General features: G+C 36.6%; 1 protein-coding gene across 2 annotated transcripts in view; it reads left to right on the top strand.

The window, feature by feature from the left end:
* HTT (huntingtin) overlaps positions 1–22086 on the top strand; it is a 92265-nt gene that overhangs the window by 4714 nt on the left and 65465 nt on the right. Inside the window, exons 2-14 of one of the 2 annotated variants that reach the window (XM_085309629.1) lie at positions 5784–5867; positions 6287–6407; positions 9372–9431; positions 10753–10832; positions 11279–11417; positions 11618–11759; positions 13172–13350; positions 13833–14037; positions 14908–14955; positions 18189–18269; positions 18730–19094; positions 20926–21049; positions 21340–21458. In XM_085309629.1, the coding sequence (XP_085165755.1) occupies positions 5784–5867; positions 6287–6407; positions 9372–9431; positions 10753–10832; positions 11279–11417; positions 11618–11759; positions 13172–13350; positions 13833–14037; positions 14908–14955; positions 18189–18269; positions 18730–19094; positions 20926–21049; positions 21340–21458 (1747 nt within the window). The remainder of the gene's footprint in view (positions 1–5783; positions 5868–6286; positions 6408–9371; positions 9432–10752; positions 10833–11278; positions 11418–11617; positions 11760–13171; positions 13351–13832; positions 14038–14907; positions 14956–18188; positions 18270–18729; positions 19095–20925; positions 21050–21339; positions 21459–22086) is intronic. The other variant, XM_085309630.1, reaches the window with a different exon arrangement.

Genomic DNA, 22086 nt, shown 5'->3' with positions numbered 1-22086 from the left:
CCACGAATTCTGTCTCAAGATAGAAAATATTTTTCTGTTATCCTTCTAACTCTACCAGCAGAAAATCTGTGCATGCACGTGATGCATATTAGGTGTTTGTCTTCAGCCTTTTCTTTCTTTCCTTCAAAAGGTGTTTTCTTGGAAGCTGATTTAGGAAATGGCAGATGAAAAGACTGAGTGCTGCCTGCTCAGTTCCATGCTTTTTCTTCTTCCCCTTCATTCATAGTGACTGGTTAGTTTTTACCTCTAATTTCTCTTCTTTCAGTTTAAATGATAACCTGTGGCCTACATGCATTTCTTCTTTTTCACATTAAAAACAAAAAATACAGTCCAAATACAGAAAGCTTGAGTTACTCGTTTCAGACATAAATTCAGTATTAGGTGAGCTGTTTATTTGCAGAAATCTTCATAAGAGATTGATCTGTATCAGTGTGGGTAATACTGCATACTACTGCTTGCCTTGTTCAAGGCTATACTATATTTAAAGAACTTTATTCTAAAAGCAGTCTCATTCAGCAATTTTAGTGTGTTTTGTATCTGAAATAATGAGCTCATGGCAAGTTCAAATGTGCCTGGAATTGATAAATTGTATTCTTAGATTGAATATATATTGAAAATGATGTTAGAAACAGAGGTGGGCAAGGCAAGGTTAAATTTTTTTAAAACTTGAAGTGATCTATTGTTTTTTCTTAAGTATTATTGATGTGAACAGGCGTTCACAGGCGTTCACGACAGGTTCTGTCGTGCTCTTTCAAGAGCTAAGAGAGAAAGTCGTTGTATATTTTTATCAAATTCAGATTGGTTACTCACATTCTGCCAGTTGCTTATTTTTGGGTATGACTTTCTCATCTTCTGTCTTCAACAGCTTTTTGTTTGCTGATTGTTAAACTCTTGTTTAATGGTATTTAAGTGGCTTTCTAGTTGAGGAAACTTGACATTTAAATTTACCTACAGTACTTTACAGGTTATTTGAAGATGAAAGGTTATTTTAAATTACAATTAGAATTTTTGTCATATGTAAACCAGAAGAAATTACTTTTATTATTTTTTCCTTCTGTGTTTTGTCTGTGGGGGTGGAGGAGAAAGGAAAACGCAGTCCAAAGAAGAGATCCTCTTTGAGGAGGAACACTGAAACTGATGTAAACAAAATGCTGTCCAATGTGTAATAGACAAATATTTTTATTCCAGACTATTATTTAAACTTTTTAAAGGGAAAATATTTTTGGAATGAGATTAGAGGATTTCTGGGAGAAAATCTGAAATGTTCATAGCAAACGCTTTTAAACCTTTGCCTTTCAATCTGCTGGAAGAAAGATGAGGAGGGTGCTTAAACTGTAAGAATTCTAACAGCTTCAACGTAATGCTCTAGTAATATTAGTTTCTGAAATAAGTTGTTCCTTTTAAGTCCTCAAATTTTTTTCTTTAACAATATTTTGTGTTACCTTATTTTAAAGTAATTATTGATTAATTACTGTTGGTCCTCAATGTCATGTTAACTATGTTAATGTTACTGCTCAAGGCTGTTTTAATCTTTTTCCAACTTCTCATTTCAAAATGATTTTTGCTTCTTTAGAATTGTAAGACAGAAATTAAAACTAAATGTTAAAAATGCAAATGATTTAATTTTCACTCGAGGAAAAAAAAAGATTCTCTGTTGTCTTTGTTATGATACAAACACAGCAGAAGTACTTTTGGGTGTGTAGTTCAGCTCCAGTATTGTTACTGGTTAATTATTTAAAACATCTTCTTTCTTTCAAGTGATTCTGTGTCAAAGTTAAGAGTAGGTGACATTGTGTATAATGGGAGGGGGGAAAACACTTAGCTGTGGTTGCTGTAAACCTATCTCATTTTCTTCAGCAGTTTTTTTCTGGAAGGGTTGGGAGTGAAGAAGGAAAGAAATTTCACTTGGGTATAAAGACTTACAGAAGTTTACATTATGATAAAGTGAATGATAAAAAGTTTCATAGAATCAGTAAGGTTGGAAGGGACCTCTGGAGATCATCTAGTCCAACTGCCCTACTCAGCAGTGTCACCTAGAGCATGGTAGACAGCATTGCATTCAGGCAGGCCTTGAAGATCCCCAGAGAAGGAGACCCCACAACCTCTCTGGGCAACCTGCTCCAGTGCTCCGTCACTCTCACAGGGAAGAAATTCCCCCTCACGGTCAGGCGGAACTTCCTGTGCTTCAGTTTCTGCCTGTTGCCTCTTGTCCTGTCGCATGGGAAAACTGAAAAGAGTTTGTCCCCAGCCCCCTGACACCCTCCCTTAAGGTACTTGTACATATTGATCAGATCCCCCCTCAGTCTTCTCTTCCCCAGGCTGAAGAGGCCCAGCTCTCGCAGCCGTTCCTCATAGGGCAGGTGCTCCAGCCCTCAGTCCATCTCTGCCGGACTCTCTCCAGTAGCTCCATGTCTCTCTTGTAGTGGGGAGCCCAGAACTGGACACAGTACTGGAGATGAGGCCTCCCCAGTGCTGAGGAGAGGGGCAGGATCACCTCCCTCGACCTGCTGGCAACACTCTTCCCAGTGCAGCCCAGGAGACCATTGGCTGCCTTGGCCACAAGGGCACATTGCTGGCTCGTGGTCAATTTGTCATCTGCCAGCACTGCCAGGTCCTTCTCTGCAGAGCTGCTCTCTTCATGTTGTGCTCTGCAATGGTTTTAGATTTACAGCCTTACTAGAGGAAGAAAACTTTTTTTTTCTTTTTTAACCCTTTTAAATTTTATTAGATGTTATACTGTTAATTGAATCCGAGTGTTAGACTACTTTTGAGTGGTCATATAGGTTTTCTTTCTAACAGCTTGTAGTAGTTGACATCTCTTGGAATAGATTAAAAATCCTGGATTAAAAATCCTATATTCTGTTACCAATGGAAATGTGATGTCTAAAAGCAGTATTATGCAAACTTCATTGCAAGTTTGCTAGCCTGTTAGCATTTTATTAAATCTTTGAAGCATTAGGCTATTCATTATGTTCATTTTCGTGGAACATTTGATAATAACCAGCAAGGGCTTGAACCTGCTGGTTCACTCAGATTGAGAGTGCATCTTGAGAAAGAGCATAGCCATGATTTGAGGCCGTTGTAAACTGAATTTCTCTTTTTGGTCTGCTTATTCCTAAGGCCATGAATGAGGCATGTGGTTTGTTTGACAGCTGACTTTTATATTGGTTTTATTTTTTCTGTGTACCTGATTTCTTTCAAAAATGCATTCTTTTCCATAAAGCTTCTTTCTCTTTCTGGGCCTTATCTGTTAATCAAAAGGATCATCTCAAGTTGGGAGGTAGGAGAGTCGAGTGCTGTTTTCCTCACTGTTGTCACACTGTTCTCCATTATCAATTTGAATTTTTTTATTCTTGATATTTTTTCCTGATTGTGTGCATGGAACTATCCTAACTTGAGGCGCTGGGGCTGGGGTGGGAGGTATTTGGTTGGTAGGCCATATGTTGTTATCTTATGGAGCATCAGTGATCTGGGCTTGCAGCATTTTATTATCGTTCTTTAGCTAATGGGTTAATAAAATGTGTCTTGTGATGTGTCATTTGTGTTGGATCAGACTGAAGAATGATTCCCAAACCTCTGTGGTTGTGTTCCCCACCTCATTGGGCTCCTGAGTCCAGATCTTTGTGAGGCATGCAGCACTTCGTTTGGTCATGACCACATAGTTAAGAAACTGCTTTCCTGGAACTTTGATTGCTCTCAACCCGTTGCTGCTTTGCGGTATGTTGTTTAATGGCATGGAACTACCACTGTCTGAGTAGCCTTGAGGGGAGAACCTCTGTGTCAGCTACCGTAAGGGGCTCCTTAAAGGACTGTTTTATGTGGATGGGCCTTTGAGGAAAGGGCTTTGTGGTTAATAGGGTTACGTTACACCATTAGACCCTTCCATTCRGTCATACCTTTTGCATATCTGAGGRTGAGAAGTACATGTTTTATCCTTAACATTCTGGCAAAAATGATGTCCTTTCTTCCAGTAGTTTAGACTAGRATTAGAATTTTGGATGCTGCTATGGGTATTATTCTGGAGAAGATTTTGCCTCTTGTGAGGAATATGCTATATGCGTTGCCTCCCCTGAGTTCTCAGGTTTTTCATTTTCAGCATTGTAGAGACCTACTTGGGAATATTTTGTCACCACCTTGACGGACARCTGTATCAGAATAGGATTATAAGAAGATGCCCTTAAAATAAAGTGGGAAAGGGTGCTTCATTTCATCTACAGTGTCCCATACAGTTACAAGAATGCAAGGGAAGAGAGAGAGATTCAGTGTGATCTGGCAGATCTACTAATGTCAGGAAAAAATGGGTAAGGTGCTGGTCGCAAATTCTGGATGACTTGTCCAGTTAGAGTTGGAGAGATTCTGGAGATGTCCTTATTAAATTTGTAACTTAAATGGCATCATGAATGTCTYGGTTTACGTTCTTGTGGACAAGAACGTTCTTCTTATGTTCTTAAATGCTTATGATAGTATGTTGTTTAGTTTGTATTGTGTTGCTGATGATAAACTAATAATCCTGTGACAGTGGTCATCTTAACTTGGTTGGCATTAATGAAAAGTACCTGCAAGTCAAAGTGTTAGACTTCAGAACTTTAGGTAACTCTTACCTTGCTCTTATGTCAAACCTTGAACTGAAAACTCTTCAGGGACTGCAGAGTTCTGGAGCAGCAATCCTAAACTGTTTTGTGGAGCATCTTGGAGATCTCTCTGGTCATATTGTACTGCAAAGAGCATTACAGAGCTGTTTGAATATAAAAACAGCCGTGTTATGTTAATAGCTGTAATTGTCCCATCTGTAATTTTAGTATTCATTTTCTTGAGGGGAAAGAAGCCAGAGTCTAAGTCATTCTGTCAATCCAGCATGCAYGTGTGCTTGAAGAAGAGCAGTTTTGCACTTTTTTCCAACAGCTGCTTCACTGCTCTTTTCACTCTCACTTATTTGCTCTCTCCCTGGAGTTAAGAGTTCAAGGTTMTGACATTAGTGAAGCAAGTAGTTACCTGCCTGGTGTACTATTAAATCATCTTGGAACAGTAAAAATGCTTAAAATCGTCTTTGCAATCATTCTTTGACCGTTGTGAATTCTATTCTCTTCCCTTTTAACCTTGTTTGCTGCAAGTTGGCTAAGCTTGATCTTGCCTAGACTATGCAAGTGTTACCTTATGGACATTACTCTTGACATGCATAGACTGTGCTACAGCTTTATGGTACAAAACCATTTTGGAGAATGCAGCGTATGGTAGGATTACCTCAACATCCTTTCCAATGCAGATGGATCAATGAGAAATCAGTCATTCTCTTTAAAAAAAAAAAAAAAAAAAAAAAAAAACTAATGTGACACTACATGTGAGAAAGGTCTTTTAAAAGTGTTTTTTCTGAGTTTTCAATGCTTGTTCTCATTGCTTCCTTTCTCCAGCCTTTTTATCAGTGTCTTTATTTCAGCTTCTCTCTGTCTGCTTGACTTTTTCCTCCYTCTCTTTCTAGTCCTCTTCTTTCTTCAGTTTTCTATTTCCCAAATATTTTCCCAGTTATGGAATTAATATGACATTTTTTGTTAAATGGTTCATTCTTCTTATAAGTTTGTACMCTTCTCTTTGCTTGAGTGCCTGTTTGCCCTTATGTGCATGCTCTCAGCAGTTCTAGTGTATGTAGTTTCCTAGGGTCTAGGGAAACAGTTGTTTATATGATAGCTGATGCACCTTTTTCTTCATTAGACTCTGGCAAGTGTATTTAAATAKTTACCACTCACTTTTGAAATCTTAGCTCAGATAATACTGTGTTCTTCTTTTAGAAAGAAAGAACTTTCAACTACCAAGAAAGATCGAGTGAATCACTGCCTGACAATATGTGAAAACATAGTTGCTCAGTCGTTGAGGTAAGGCAATGTTTGTCTGTAACTTATTGTGTTAATACAAATAACTATTCTACAGTGTTAGCTGTTTGGAAGCTTTTTGATAATTGCTGATTTTTCAAAGTGTGTGTGTGTGTTTGTTTTCTRATCAACCCAAAGTCTAAGAAGTAATTAAGCATTGGAAGAGTAGACATTGCYCTTCTACCTCAGTGAAACTGAGATACAGAGGTCAAATAGCTGCGAGGTTATGTAAGGAAGTWGGAGAGGACAAATGATGTAGATCTCCCCGTTCCTGATGCAGTGCCTTATCCATTAGACCTCTACTCCTCTCTTATAATTTTGTATAGAGTATATGTGATTGGATTATGTACCCACCTTCCCCACAAATAACACTGTTGGATTTAGTAGTGTACACACTAATACTCTAATGCTTGTTTCTTTAGAAATTCTCCAGAATTTCAGAAACTACTGGGGATTGCTATGGAACTCTTTCTCATCTGCAGTGAGGATGCAGAGTCTGATGTCCGTATGGTTGCTGATGAATGCCTTAATAAAGTTATTAAAGTAAGAACTTTATATATGGTGTTACCAGGCTTGACCTCTTCTGAATGCAGTGTCCTGTACAAAGTCAAACTGATGTTCTTTTTATTGCTTTTTTTTCATTCTTGATACTTTGTCTTAATGTGTTTGAGAGGTCAAATAAACCTGTTTGGGGAATTCTGTATCTCCTCTAAGAAGAGGTTTTTGTATGCAGAGAAGGTATCTAATTTAATCTGATCACAGTTTTAACTTCTCTTCTGTACTTTGATGTTCTAATWTATCTCTTTCTTCAGTCATTTATTAACTTTATAGAGAAGCATTGCTAATTATGTAGTGTTATCTTATAATGACAGGGAGTGAGGAAGTGGGAATATTTTTTGCTTTTTTGTTTTGCTCTATTGCCCTACTTTTTTATTCATTCTGATTTAAATATTTTTCCACCTTACAGGAGTTTAGCATTCTATGAAATGTGTACACCACTATATAACTGTTGATTTGTTTTTCAGGATGCTTTGAAACAGACTTAAAGAATGGTAACTTACTTCAGTTTTCTTCCATTCCACCAAACTCTTCTGTAGGCTTGATGTGAAGTTAACCAATTAGGTTACCTAAAACTTCAGTTACCTAAAATCAGAAAGTTAGTCCACTAATCTGTTTAATGATTATTGCTGCTTTCTGGCACATTGCTATGTAAGMTGAGGAACTGTACTTTATCAAGATCTGAGCAAAGTTAGTTTGTTTTGTTTTAAAGATTAAGAGGATTCTAAATGGCAGCCTTTCTTTCAGCCACTGTTTAGTCACAGCTATGAAATTGTGGTTGTGATATTCCAACCCCATGCGTATATTAGTCATTGACCGTAATCTAAGCTGGTTTTAATTTGTATTTTGTTTCTGTGTTTTATGCTGTGTGGAAGCAACTTAATTTTTAATCACAACATTGTCTGGTGTCTAAATGCTGAAACAAAGATATACAGTTTTATTTCTGATCATACAAGTAACACTTTTGTGACTTGGAACAGAAGGGTCAGACCCCTAAACTTGCATATAAGTCTGTATTCTTTTTTTTAATACCTCAGATATTTTAGAGGGGAAATAGTATTATTGAACTAATTCTGTTGCTAGAAAGATGCTTTATATTTCTCTCTTTAGATATAAGAATATAGAAATAAACTTTAGCTGTGTAACYGTGTGTCCATCTGGTGATTATGCTGGCTAGTAGAATTAAAGCACCAACACTTTTGTATGAATAAGGCTATAAACCAAAGCAAAAAGATAAATTTAGATAAACCTCTGTAGGTCACCCTTAAGCATCGTTATTCCTGCCTGTCAGAACTTCATAGACAGCATAATTGGCTCARAGTTTAAATAGCTGATTGTTTTTTTGTTTTTGTTTTTTTAATAAAGATATCAAGTTGGGTGTCATCAGATGTTTGTAGGTGAGGTGTTATGTCAAATTGCTTCTGAAGCTGACCTATGAACTTGTAGTGCTGTGTCTGTGCTAATAATGTTGAGGAGAATGTTAACACCAATGGTAGTACAATTAGTCTTGTTTTTTCTGGCTGGGGTGAATTTTTAGATTCTAGCCTGATAAAAACAATATAGGTTTACTTTTGTTAAAAGAGTTGCCATGGTTGTGTGTGACGTAAAGAGGAATTACCCTTGAAGACAAGTTGTAGTTGATGCTTTTTGGGGTTGCTTGATATCCTTACCTACAGCACCAGTGAACTTCCCATATAAATTAGGTTTGAGTAAGGTAAGTGGGATTAATCCCCATCTAGCACAGTCTAGGTGTACCTACAATTAATAGTTGTGGTGTGCATGATAGTGTAAGGTTGTAGGCAAGGTAAGTTTGTTTTGTTTTGTTTTTTTTTTCTGGGCAAGGTAGTATCATTTTATTAAACTGCCTGGTAAAATGATGTGGAGGAAATGAAGTTCTTAAACACACAGRTTTAGGATAGGGGAATCATCCTCTGGAGGAGCCCAAGTTACTTCAGTGACTGCGCTTAAGCGGTTTGGGGCTCTACATCAGCATATACTGCATAAGATTTTGTTGTCATGGGTAGTCCTATCAAGATGTGAACTTAATGGTTGATGTTCAAAAAGCAGATAGAAAAWAGAAGCTTCTAGGCAAGGAGTAAAGAATGAAATACAAAATGATGTAATGCTACTGTATAAATCCGTAGTGCATGAACTTGCACRTTGCATGAAGTTCTTATTCCACCTGGGGGAGTGATGGTGGAAGTATTTTCTAAATAGTATGTGCTATGTAGGGAAAAAATTTGAAAAGTAAGGTTAGTCGTAGGTATAGAAAATACTTTGTCGGAAAAGATGAGATTACGTATATATAGCRTGACCATTTTCATTTTTTCTCTCCTCCTTATGAAAGATGGAGGGAGAATGATTCAGTTGAAATGAACAGAAAATTATTACTTCATTTTATTTCACTTTCATTTCATGTACCCTAATTCTTAACCAGGCTACGCCTTTTTCAGAAGATGATAAAGGTAATGGTGCAAATACAGCCTCAGTTTCTTAAATACCTGAACAATAGGCCCGCTAGAAGCTGGGGATATATAGTAGGGAATAACTCTAATTTACTGTTAGTGCATAGTATCATTAKGATTTGTTTGAGTCTCTGATCCTTGCCAGAAAGCATGTTAAGCTGGCTGTAGCTCTAGTCCGATCTCATATGGCTGTTCCTAGGCAGGTTGAATGGATGCTGTAATCGCTGTTACCTGAGAATATCTATTAGGGTTTRTGAAATTGTATGCTTTTTTGTTTTTGTGCAGAAGATAAAAGGCGTCCCGTCTTAATATTCACCTTGTCTTGTATCTTAACACTTTCCTCCTTATGTCATATATAAGGACACATACTATGACAGTTACATAGTTCCATACTTTTCTAAAGCTGTTTTGCTGCAAGTGTAACATTGTTACTTTAGAGTGCCCCTGTTCTGATGCAGTATATTCTCAATGCATTTTATTGCAGGCTTTGATGGATTCAAATCTTCCTAGGTTACAATTAGAACTGTATAAAGAGATTAAAAAGGTGAGTTTAGTTTTTTTTCACATACTTTTGAATATGTCAATTAAGAAGTTTTTTAGTATATTCAAATATAGCATTAGTATAAATAAATAGTGTGYGTTTTTAATGTAGAGGTCAAATCTTCACTTTGGAAAGATCTGTGACTGTTGAACATATTATTCTACTCAATTCCTCACTGTTGACCCTCTTGTTAGATTTTAGCACCCCTGAAAGCTTATCTGGCTGAAAATGTATGGGCATTTGCTGTGAATAGCACTCCTCCCCCCCCTCACCCCTCCCCCAGGAAGAAATCTTGGAGAATGGAGTTATATAGCTCTTACTGCTCACTCACACTGTCTCTGACAGCAGTCTGTCTGTGACAGCAATCCCTATTGCCTTGTCCATTTTACCCGTTGTGAACAGATGCAGGGGTGTGCTTGGTTGTTCAGGTGCCATGTGCTTCTTGAATAGCTTCTGTTAGACTCATAGGATAGGTGAAAGAGAGAGAGGTATTGGGTATAACAAACACACAGAAGACCCAGATGTAATGGCATTTGACTTTTAAATCACTTTGGGAGCCATGTCAGAATCTTTTGTATGACTCTAAACTTGAAAAATGCACACTTTGTATTTTGGATGCAATTTTTTTTATTACTTACTGTCCTTATAAGGCCACGAACCTTTTATATACAAGCTAAAAAGAACTGAAAAAATACAGTTTAACACCTCCGTCCTGTCCTCRGAGGTACTTGATTTGAGTAGTATTTTGGTTAGGTTCAAACTAAATTTGATATGTAGTTTTCACAGAGAGGGAGGTTAGAACAATCGTGTTTTTGATTTGAGCCAGAATTTGTTTAGACCTAATATTGGAGGATATATTACAGCTGCTTACTATTGTTGAAAATGTAGAAAACTGGAAATTATGGTAAGTTGTCAGTAGAGACAAATTGCTATTAAACTTCAGAATGCAAGCCATTATAAAGTGATATAGATAACTGCATGGAATCTTTTGGTGCTCTTAGGAACTGAAGATTATTTACATATCTGCATTGCTATTAGTTTATGCTGTGTTTACAGCTGTGCAAATGTTCCTGTAACTTTTCTTATGCTCTTGTATCATCAGTCTTTTTTTAACTGGATACCACTTTCTCTGTAGTATTTTAAGCTGATTTCAGCAGAGTGGGGAGGCTTCATAGAAAAATGAAGGCAGTGTGGCTTACAGACACTTTACACTTTTATCTGTTTAAATATATACACATACACACACACTTTAAACAGTTATAGATTATTTTTAGAGTAAAAAATATTTGCTTTCTGAAATTTAACAGTTATATAATTTGTCTAGAATGGTGCTTCCCGAAGTCTACGTGCTGCACTGTGGAGATTTGCTGAGCTTGCCCATCTAGTTCGGCCGCAAAAGTGCAGGTAAACTCACTGCGGTGATGAATGGCCCTGGATACGTTTATCAAAATCTAGGTGTTAACRAAATATTATTGTTAAGCTTTGCATAACCTTCCCAAAAGTCTTACTCGTATCTTACTGTCTTCTCTGAAGTAGTTTTATTGGATTAGTTTTCTGTAGCAGAAGTTTAGTTGTGCTGTACTTTACTTTGGGGGGACGGGCAAAAAGAGCGTGTGAAGACAAAGAAAAACACATTTAGAAAATTACAAGCATTTAATTTCTTCTGTCTTAATATTCTAAACACAGTTTGAAGAAATTTTCTTGTTTTTCCACATGTATGTGTAAKTATTGTGTGTATATTATATTTTGTAGTAATACTATGGAATATGAACATGAATTAATAACAGCATATGTGGTTTGGACAAATACAATTGTTCTGATCTCTAATTTTTTTCCGTTACCATGCRTAGGCCCTACTTAGTGAACCTATTGCCCTGTCTAACACGAATAAGTAGGAGGCCTGAAGAATCTGTACAGGAGACACTGGCTGCAGCAATACCAAAAATCATGGCTGCATTTGGCAACTTTGCAAATGACAATGAGATTAAGGTATCTTTCTGTAACATATTAATACTCCCTGTTATGTATCAAGGCACAGTAGGCTATCAGTACCATCAGTCAGTTGTTAAAGAAAGCAGTGTTATAGCTGCACGTGTGAATTAAGACAAAAGTTGCTCTTGCTTGGTGTACGTTACTTAATATCTTGAATGGATGCTTTTCTTCTATAAAGTAAATGTCTTTGTTTTCAGGTTTTATTGAAGGCTTTCATAGCTAATCTTAAATCCAGTTCCCCAACTATCCGTCGAACGGCGGCAGGATCAGCAGTAAGCATCTGCCAACATTCACGAAGAATGCAGTATTTTTATGCCTGGTTATTGAATGTACTTTTAGGTAAGATTCAGGGGAAATGTTTAAATTTACTCAAGACGGAAGCAGTAAAATCATCGTTCAGCTAAGACTTTTCATATGTGAGAGATTTTCAGACAAGGCAAAAGTACTGACAACAGGTTAAATACTTCTAATGCTTTCTCTCTTATTTGCTAAGTTAGATGAATATAAGATACTAAAGGTATTTGTATCTCTGTGCTGAAATACTGATTCATAGYGTTTTAAAGAAACAGCCAAAGCTAAGGAAGCAAGTAGTATGTTGGAAGATAAGGAACTGTAGGGACTCAGGAAGAAGTTAGTCAGGAGTCTTGAAGACTGCGTTATTGAGGTGGAGGATATGAGTTCCGTTCTCAATGTCTGTCATTAGCATATACTCTGTAACCTTCTTTAGAAAGTGCCCCATAGAAATCTTGTTGAAAACCTAGCTCTGACATCAAAAATGGARTATCTTGATTTAAAAGCACATGACTCTGAGTGAGGTAATTGTTTTCATATTCTTCTAGCTGGGAAGTTTGCACAGTCTTTGGGGATTTGTAGAACTGATGATGAGAGACTTGCACTAATTTCAGTGGGAACTTTTGCCTCAGTTGTGGCACTGATAAGAGATTCTTTCATATATAGACTATATTAGAAAATGAGATGTAAGGAGGACAGAGGTAGATGCATAAAGCGTATTTCTTTTCAGAATGAGTAAAAAAATACAGCTTTCATGTAGTGATTTTTCCATGTTCTGTGTGACTTGAAAATGGTGTACTTCTGCTCACTCCTCCTTTCTCTGTGCGCATACATCACTCTTTTCTGTTTCAGAGATAATAGTTTAAATCCAGTGGTACTGGATTCAGACAGTAGCAGTAACAGGAGCTTCATGAATTGATTCTAATTTTTCAGWTAGAATGTTATGATTTGTTACTTAACTTATAATTGTTCTTAATGTATTTTGGGTTTTATTCCTTGTGATTAGCAGGCAGGTATATTGGCAAGGYTTCCAATATTTCAGAGAGGAGACAAGAGTATCAGTGTCATTCACAGTAGTGGCAGGTAGGAGGAGGAGAAAGTATGTGTGTAGCCTCAATTAACTTCCCAAGTGGAGAGAGGAGGGGGAGAATCTGGAGCAAGGAAGTCTAGATCCCTTGGTGAAATAGCAGGGATTATGCAAGGTAAATTTCTTGTGTTTTTATTGGGCAAAGAGTAGTAGGGAACAGAGGAGACAGGGCAGGGTGTTCTGACCACTCTCACATTTAGATCTTTGTTGTGAATATTAGATAAAATACTTGAAAGTATGTCTACATTCAAAGTATGCTCTAGTTAATGGCTATTTTTTTAAGAAGCTGTTAGGGGAACTACRTCAAATACTACTTGTGTTGAAACTGGCTGTTACCAATAAGTGGTTTGACTTTTTTTCYCTGTACCACTAGGCTTGTTGGTTCCCGTAGATGATGATCATCCTACTCTTTTAATTCTTGGTGTATTGCTTACACTAAGATACCTCATTCCTTTGTTGCAACAACAAGTAAAGGATACCAGCCTGAAAGGCAGCTTTGGTGTAACAAGAAAAGAGACGGAGATTTCACCATCGCCAGAACAGCTTGTACAGGTGAAAAATGAACAGTAATGTTAATCTGAAGAGTACTGTTGGGGGGGGGGGAGAATTCTTGCATATGGTGTGATACAGCATTAGTTTGGTGCTGGATATGCTGAATTCTTTTCTTAAATTTCTCTTCATTCTGTTGTTTGACCTTTTGTCCATTGATTGGAATTCTTGATAAGTATTTTTAATAATCGGAAATATGATGAAAAGCGGTAGGTACTAGGTTTTTCCAGAGGAGCTRAAGAACTGTGTAAACCTTACTACTGTTCTTTGATCTTATTCTCCTTTTACAAAAATAAAAAGAATAATAAAGAGATTCTATCCAAAAAGGAGTTAAGTGACATTTTTCTTGTGGGAAAGGATGATGCAGGTAAAGCGTGTCAGTCACGTGTAATGCACTGCTGAAATTTAATGTGGTRTATGAGTGTATCTTGTATATCTTGTGTTTTCAGAGACACTTAAACTAGCACTTGATTGGGTTTTTTTAGGTTTATGAATTGACWCTGCATTACACTCAACATCAGGACCACAATGTTGTGACTGGAGCTTTAGAATTATTACAGCAGCTCTTTCGAACGCCACCACCTGAACTTCTGCACGCCCTGACCGCCTCTGGGGGCATTGCACAGGTCAGTGTATCCAAAGATGAATCTACCAGCAGGAACCGCAGTGGGAGCATAGTGGAACTTATAGGTAAGCTATATTTTTGATCATTTTAGTTTAAGGGAGATGAGCATACCTCACAGCGTCTGTTTCTTAAGCTAGTCAAAAGTATAAAGAATAAAATCAAATGTATAAAATCGTGAATGAAAGCTTTTTTTTTTTTCCAGGTATAGTAAAAGACTTTCTTCTTTGCTTTGAATGGATATGTGTATATTGTGTAATGTCAAACTCCAGTGTATTTATTGCAATTTGTGTTTTGTACTAGTGTTTTTTTCATTATACAGAGTAAGTTAACTTTGACTGACTTTTTCACAAAATTAATGTTCTTATCAGATATCCGGCAACTCTCAGTTGATTTATAGAAAGCTGATCTAATTGGAATTTATGTTAGCTGAGAACTCCTTGCTGAATATCAAAACCAGCATGAAATTAAAACACTACTGTTAAGTTTATTCTTAACCCCTAAAATCAGCTTTCAGTGTTCCTGTTTGTGAAGTGCATGCTCTTAAAAATATTGTCTCTTAACTGCTAGCTAATAATTTCAAAAGGATCTCTGGTTGGATTGCTGTAAGAACTGCTGTAATCAACTAACGGATCATTCTAACATTGCTGCTATTAGAAGGTAATTCATTAGCCAGGAGCAATCATAGCAGTGAAATATAGAGAATTTTTTTTAAAAAAAAAACAAATTTTGGCGTGAGCTGCATGGAATAATAGTCACTTGACAGCAGCCTCTTGAGAGTTATTATACAAAAAGATGTGAACTTCAAAAAGAACAGGTTTGCTGTTTCTTCCTGGCTTTTAGTTTTCTTTTTTAATCACATTTGTGGCTATTAGAATTCCTTCATGATTTCAGCAGCTCTAGCCTTGTCCTGATGTGTTACTTTCTGTGATTTGCAGCTGGAGGGGGGTCTTCATGCAGCCCTGTTCTTGCGAGAAAGCATAAAGGTGATTATTTTCAATAACGAATTTTTTAATTGCATTCCTTTCTGATTTCGCCCACACACTTCATTGTCTTGCTGAACTCTGGTCTTCATTCACAAATGCCTTCTTGTTATCAGCTGAGCGTAATCAATATAAATCTTACCAGAAATTATTGCAGATTTCTTTTCTTGCAACCAAGATACTGCTTTGAATAGTTTCGGTGTATCGTGTTTTTTTCTGTAGTTCACTGGCAAAATTATGCTGATGGATATTGATCCAATTTTCATTTTAAAACAGCACATCTAAAAGTAATCTCTCTGAACAGGACATTCTTCCTTTTGGTTATATTTATCCTTGAATGTAACTCACAAAGCAGTTAACCTTCCTGGTTTTGTTAGGCTTGTTTTTTTTCCTCTTCTTTCACTAATGCACGTGTATGTTTGCATGTTTTGATATGATGTTTTTTAGTTTATTTTTCTTTCCTGTCCTTGATGACTTAACAGTACTCATTTTGTGTCTTAAAGTATGTATTCTGATTTCTTTCTTCAGTAGGTGATATGTGAGTAAGATTTAAAAAACATAACTTACTGTGAAGTATCCCTTTCCCAGTTTGTGCATGAAAGAACATCATGTCTAGTTATACATTTAGACTTCACTTAAAAAAGAAAAATCACTAGTGGAGTCGCTCAAGATATGACAGTATAACAGATCATTTACCTGTTTTAGGTTGATGAAATCTTGCCACTGCAGTGGAATGCACGAATATAGTGCAGTCAGTACAAAGATGATAGATGGAGAGATACAACACTATTAAAAGAAATTTATTCAAAGAAAAATAGTGTAAGACTAAGTAGTATTATACAGACTTTAAAGACTATTATAGCACCTGCCTTACACTTTTTAACCAAATAYGTCTTCCTGTCTTTCTTCTGTGCGTACAAGAAATCTTTTGCCTTTTTGCTATAAAAAGGTACTTAAATGTGAAAAAGTGGTAGTTTTGAAAGACACAGAAGCTACCACTGCAACACTAAGCACTAACTTAGAAATGATAGAGTGAAAGAAAGGGTATTCTGAAAAGAGAAGGGCATTGGTGCAATATCCAAAGGTGGGACAGAATGTAACAGTACAGAATAACAACTCTTGTCAATTTTAAAGTGTAGTGTTAAAATTAACATTTYGATGTTTAAAATGTGTCAGTGGTCTTCAATGAAACATTGAAGTATTATAACTGTAAATTAAAGTATATATTAAAACAGTAATCTTTTTCTTCACTGGGTGGTAAAATACATGAACTATCAGGTTCCATCTTCTTGATGTGAAATTGTATTGTCTAAAAAATTGATGTAATTGAATTTGAAGAACTCTAGTCAGGATTCTGTACTTTGTACAGATTTAATCTTAAATTTCAAATTGTTCATTTCCTTCTCTTCATCGTAGAATGGAGGGCAGAATTAAGTGTATTCACAGTTCCTTCTTGAAATGGTTTTACAATCAGTCTACTGTCAGTTTACTATCAGGAGGCTTCTGCCGTTAGCAATAGGTAAAACTTGTGTAAAGTGAAACAGATCTACTGAAGCGGGTGATCCTGACTTCTAAACTCAAATATTCCATACCTTTTTTGGTCACTCTGCTTCATAYGAACTTTAGTTTTGAGGAGCTCACCTATGTTGGTTTACTTACATTCCAGCTTCAAAAAATTCTTTGCAAAAAAGGCTGAAAATTCATCTTCTGAATGAAGGCCTATGTCTGCATCTTAAATGTTAATTTTTTTCAAAATAAAAGAAAGCTATTTTGTGGCTTGTTTTATATAATTATCTAAGCATTTAAGGGCTAATATACTATATTAATAAAGTGTTTTTCAGTATCCTTCCTTTTTTCTTTCTTACTTTTAAAGGTGATCAGCTACGTGGAAAACTGAAGACTGTTCTGGCTTATTTCAGTGAAATATATCTAAATGGGGGAAAGAACATAAAAAAATACTACCTTTTATGCTTTTGGTTGGGAACTCATAGCAGGAGTTTACTTGTTGTTTTGTAGGAATGTGTACTTCTATAATATTTTATTGTACATAGAATGTACATCAAAATGTCATGGTTACTTTTCTGCCTTAACTACAGGTTTGAATAGCATAAAATACATCTTTTTCTAGAGGAAGACAAATCTACAGTATTTTTTCTACATGTGAAAGCAATTGTGATAAAGTGAATACAAAAATCTGTTAATGCTTTCCTGCACTTGTAACTCTAGAAACACAGAAATGAGATAGGAAAGAATTCATCTAGAGTTGTCAAAACATTGATATTTTGCATGGTAGATCTTGGACCACCAGTGAAGCTTATTTTAAATTGTAAAACAGTCTCATCTCTAGTGAGTAGTCGTAAATGTGTATGTCTCAGCAAGTGACTTGTGAGRTCCAGAAAGATGGGCTCAGTTGCTCCCTCTGTGCTTGATCTGTATCCTCTCCCAATTACAGCCTTTTCAGTGCAGTTGCATCCTTGTTTTACTCCCAAGGAGTATATGTTTGCAGATATATTCCTCTCTCCATTGCTTCTGTTTTAAACAGATATTAAACTGAGTGAGTTCTGAGATTGTTGTGTTGGCTTATCAGTGGTTCTCTTTTTTTTTCCTATGGTTAAAGTCTCTGTAAAGGTATTTTTGGCTTAGTGGCCCCTGAATCTTAATGATTGTTGTCCACAGTTCATCTTTTCCCACTCGTCTTGTGCTTCTACTCTTCCCGTAAGCATTTTCCATTCTGTTTTTATTGGAGTTACAGGCCCCAAAGTGCCAGTAGCCTTTAATCAGCAGCTTTTGTAGCCTTAAAGAGGGAGAGGTTATTCAATTATATATCGTGCTTAATGTCCCTTTGAGCCCTTTGGGCAGACATCCAGGTGCCAGCCATCTAGCCCTCAGCAATAGGACATGCTGGAAGAAATTAGCAGTGGCTTAAATATAGTCCATAAAATTAACTGGAATAAATAAGGTCATAAGTTGTCTCCCAAACTGTTATGATGAAGTTAGTTAACTATGTGTCTGCTTGTTATTGCTGTCCTTTTCTATCCTTACCAGATAGTGAGAGGCTGGATGCTCACTTTCTTCGTTCCTTTCTCTCTTCCCTCTGTTGCCTGTCATAGCTTTGAAAAATAAATCAGATAAACTTTTTAAAAATAGTTTTCACATCTAACTGACTTCAAATGTTCAGCATTTCAAGTTGACTATAATATTGGAAAACTAAATGTATTTACTCTGCCATTTTTCAGGTAAAATACTTCTTGGTGAAGAGGAAGGTTTGGAAGATGATTCTGAATCTCGATCAGATGTCAGCTCTGCATCCTTTACAGGTAGGTGTTTTTCCTTTCAGCAATGAAATGAATGTGCATTGCTTCATTGTAAATTCACTCTACTCCTATGTAAAATATAAAAGTGACGTTTCATGGTGACTTTAGATTTTGTTACCAAGCTTTTTGAGTGCCAAGCTACTCCAAACCACGGTGGCCCATGTGTATAAAGCTTAAACTTACCTCATTAACTGGAGCCTGATCGCAAAAATAAATAAATAAATAAAAAGCTTTGTCTGGAAAGCTGTTACATGTAGCTGCTAGGTATAGATAGAACAGCATAAAAGCGAGGAGACTTGCTAAAAGAGGTACAGATAATTATTTCCCTACCTGTAKTTTAACTACTTAGTTACAAACTTTGCATAGAGTAACTTAATATGAATAGAGTTTTTAACTCTTGATATGGATACCTTTAAACATAAGTTCAAACACTTTTTGGCTCATCAGTGTCTTTGTGTTGCAGCTTCTATGAAGGGTGAGATAAGCAGTGAACTAGCTTCTTCATCTGGTGTATCAACAACTGGGTCAGTAGTGAGTTCAGCTGCTGATCCTACCGGACATGATATCATTACTGAGCAGCCACGTTCACAACATACATTGCAATCAGACTCAGTAGACCTGACAAGCTGTGATTTGACCAGTACAGCTACTGAGGGAGAAGATGATGATGTGCTTAGCCGAAGCTCCAGCCAAATCAGTGCTGTCCCATCAGATCCCACTATGGACTTGAATGATGGTACACAGGCTTCCTCACCAATTAGCGATAGCTCTCAGACTACTACAGAAGGTCCAGACTCTGCTGTAACCCCTTCGGACAGTTCTGAAATTGTAAGTGTGCAATGGGCGGAGGGGGGGGGGGGGCCCTCTTCTACTGAGGGGCCCAACATACCTTGGAGCCCTTCCATGAAGGGTTCAGACTTGGATTCATCTACTTGCTCGGCTTTTACTTTTCTATTCTCAGCTAGTAACAAGGGAAAGGTCAGCAGCTCACACCTTTATTGGAGAGCCTGACCTCCTTTTAACACTTTCACTTCAGCAGTCATTAAAAACAAGACTACTATAATTGGTCTGGTCAGTGAAGGCAAATGCCAAAAGTTTATCACTCACTGGAAGAATGTCAGTATCAAAGGCTGTACGTATTTGTCTCCTCTTACTAGCACATCCTTTAGTTTCTTAATAGATAYATTACTTTATTTTTTTAGGTATAGAGGGGCTAATGGAAGTGTTAAAGGGTGAATGTTCTATTTGGAATGGTAGAGTATTTTGAAACCTAGTATTTCACATTTTCTTCTGCCTATGCATTCTCACTTGACAACAGAACTCATTTTTATTCTTTTTGTTCCAGCTTATGAATTTCTCCTRTAATGGCCAAATGTTGCTTGATTTGCTAATGTAGCAGTTATGTATCTAATAAGTGCCTGAAATAACTATATGCTATAGCTATTTTAAGAAATTCATCTCTTCTGGGCAAATAYGCTGTGAGGTTGTAATAAAAACATTGAAAATATAACTGGAGAGAGACCAGAAAATTCAAAAGAGCAAACATTTAGAATGTATTTTTCAATTCTGTTTTCAAATATTGTCCATCTTCTGACTTAAGTTTGCTAATGGTAACTTTGGAAGAGTTAAATGTCAGTTACTAAAAATGGTTAATTTACAATTATGACAAGCATAAACTCTTGTAAGTGTRAGGATTTGAGAACCAAAGGAGTGACAGTAGGTGCTCTGACTATAATGTAAGCAGTGCAGGGGCTAAAAGGAGTAGGTACTTATTGGCAAGTTGCATTTCTTAAATTCTTGTCTGACTGTTAGGCATGTCAGACAGTTTGTATACAATTTATAAGCAGTAGTTACAAATAAAGTTCTACTGACAACTAAGGGTCATCCCTTTTGCCCACACATGGGCTTTTTTGACTAACAATTTCCAGATGCTTCTACAGTCAGGGAATAACTGTAGCAGTATCTTTTATCTTCCAGTAATCTTACAGTGAAATGTTTCATGTTTTAGTATGGTTATCACTTTTATGGTTATTTTTATGTATTTCATTAAAAATACATTGGTACTAAGTGTCAAACTCTTTCAGAAGTATCCATTTTAGTGGACTCTGATTTTAGAATGAAGGAATTAAAATATGTTCAACCTACTTTTTTACTTTTTTATTGTATACTGTGCTCTCCATTTGACTTTCCTGTAACGGTACTCGTTCTGAACATGTAGTGTTTGACACAAGACTTCTTGGGACACATTCAAGTTGTGACAATGAAGCTGTTGATTATGGTTTGCAACTATTAAGATAGTGATAGTGTTTAGAAACTTCTGAAATGAGAGGCAACTATGTTTTTAGAATAAGGAAGCAGTGGTAGTTGAAGAGAAGGCGATGCACCATGTATTTGACCTTCTCAGTCTTAGCATCCAGGTTCGTGATTCAAGTGGGAGACTCAGACGTAACCATGGGCCCTAACAGCTTAAACGCTTGAGAAGGAGGAAAACTACTTCGGGACCTGCATACAGCTGTATGCTGATATGTATCATGCTTACTTTGCTTGGAATTATTTCTAAATTGCTAGAATTACTGCAGAGTAAAGATTACTGCATGTTTGAGATTCAGTACTGTGTGTTAAACTAAATTATTTTAAGTCCTGTCTTTGCACTGTGTAGGTTTTGGAGGGTACTGAAAGCCAATATTCTGGCATGCAGATTGGGCAGCTGCAGGATGAGGAAGATGAGGCTGCAAATATTCTCCAAGATGATTCATCAGAGTCTTTCAGAAATTCTTCAATTGGTATGTTGATAAATAAATAAATAAATAATGGTTAAAAAAAAATACAGAATTGGTATCTTCAAGGCAGCGCTGSAGGCGCTGTGTAACTTCTAGAGGACTGACAGCTCTCTTAATGGATATGGGAAGCAAAAATCCAGATGGAAATGTAAAATAACATATTTCAGCACTTCTAATGAATCGCTTGTTTAGATCAGTGCTAATTCATTGTTCGTGTTTTTACAATGAAGCTTAATTAAACTGCTTTTAATTTGCCTCTAAAATGGTATTTCATGAATTATCTTTTTTTAAAGCTGTTCAGCAGCCTCACCTGTTGAAAACCATGAGCCATAGTAGGCAGCCTTCTGATAGCAGTGTGGATAAATTTACATCAAAAGAAGAAGCAGCAGATCCTAGTGATCATGAAAATAAGGTGAGATGTGGTCACAATAGCCTGGTTTAAAGTTTAAAGCAACTAAGCTTTTTTAAAAAAATAAAAGAGAGAGAGAATTCATGTAAATTAGTGATAGGTATAGGAAATGTATGTATGTAGTATACTTCATTATAGGATGAAACAACCAAGGTTGAATAATAAGTCTAAGTTGCAGCCTAAATTTTTTTTTTTAACATGAGATTGGTAGACAAGTGTTAATATCATGAATGCACCACCAACAAAAGCAAAACTGGATGCACAGTTAATCTGTGAAACTGAAGGCAGCAAAACTGCTGAGGAGAAGGCAAACAACTCCCCCCCCCCCCCAGTCTGTGCCTTGGCAGGGTGCACTGAGACTTCAGATTATTGTCTGAAATATCTTTCTGCTGGTTGCTAGTTGTATAAGGGAAAGACTCCTCAGAGATTCTCTTATGCTGAGCAAGGGAAAATGGAGAGTTGGATTTGCAGCAGACAGAAGTTAAATCAGGTTGGCCTGCTGTGGAGATCTAAAAAGTGCAAAAGATTGCCTTTGCCAAAGAAGCCTTTCTTTGAAAACAACTTAAGAATTAATTGCCTCTCATACAATGCTTCTAAAGGTCATTACTCAGTGACAAAAAAGYCGTTTCTC

Source organism: Rhea americana, unplaced genomic scaffold (genome assembly GCF_003343005.1).
Source record: "Rhea americana isolate MKP2758 unplaced genomic scaffold, rheAme1 scaffold_30, whole genome shotgun sequence".
Lineage (NCBI taxonomy): Eukaryota > Metazoa > Chordata > Aves > Rheiformes > Rheidae > Rhea > Rhea americana.
This window is presented reverse-complemented; position numbering and strand designations above follow the sequence as displayed.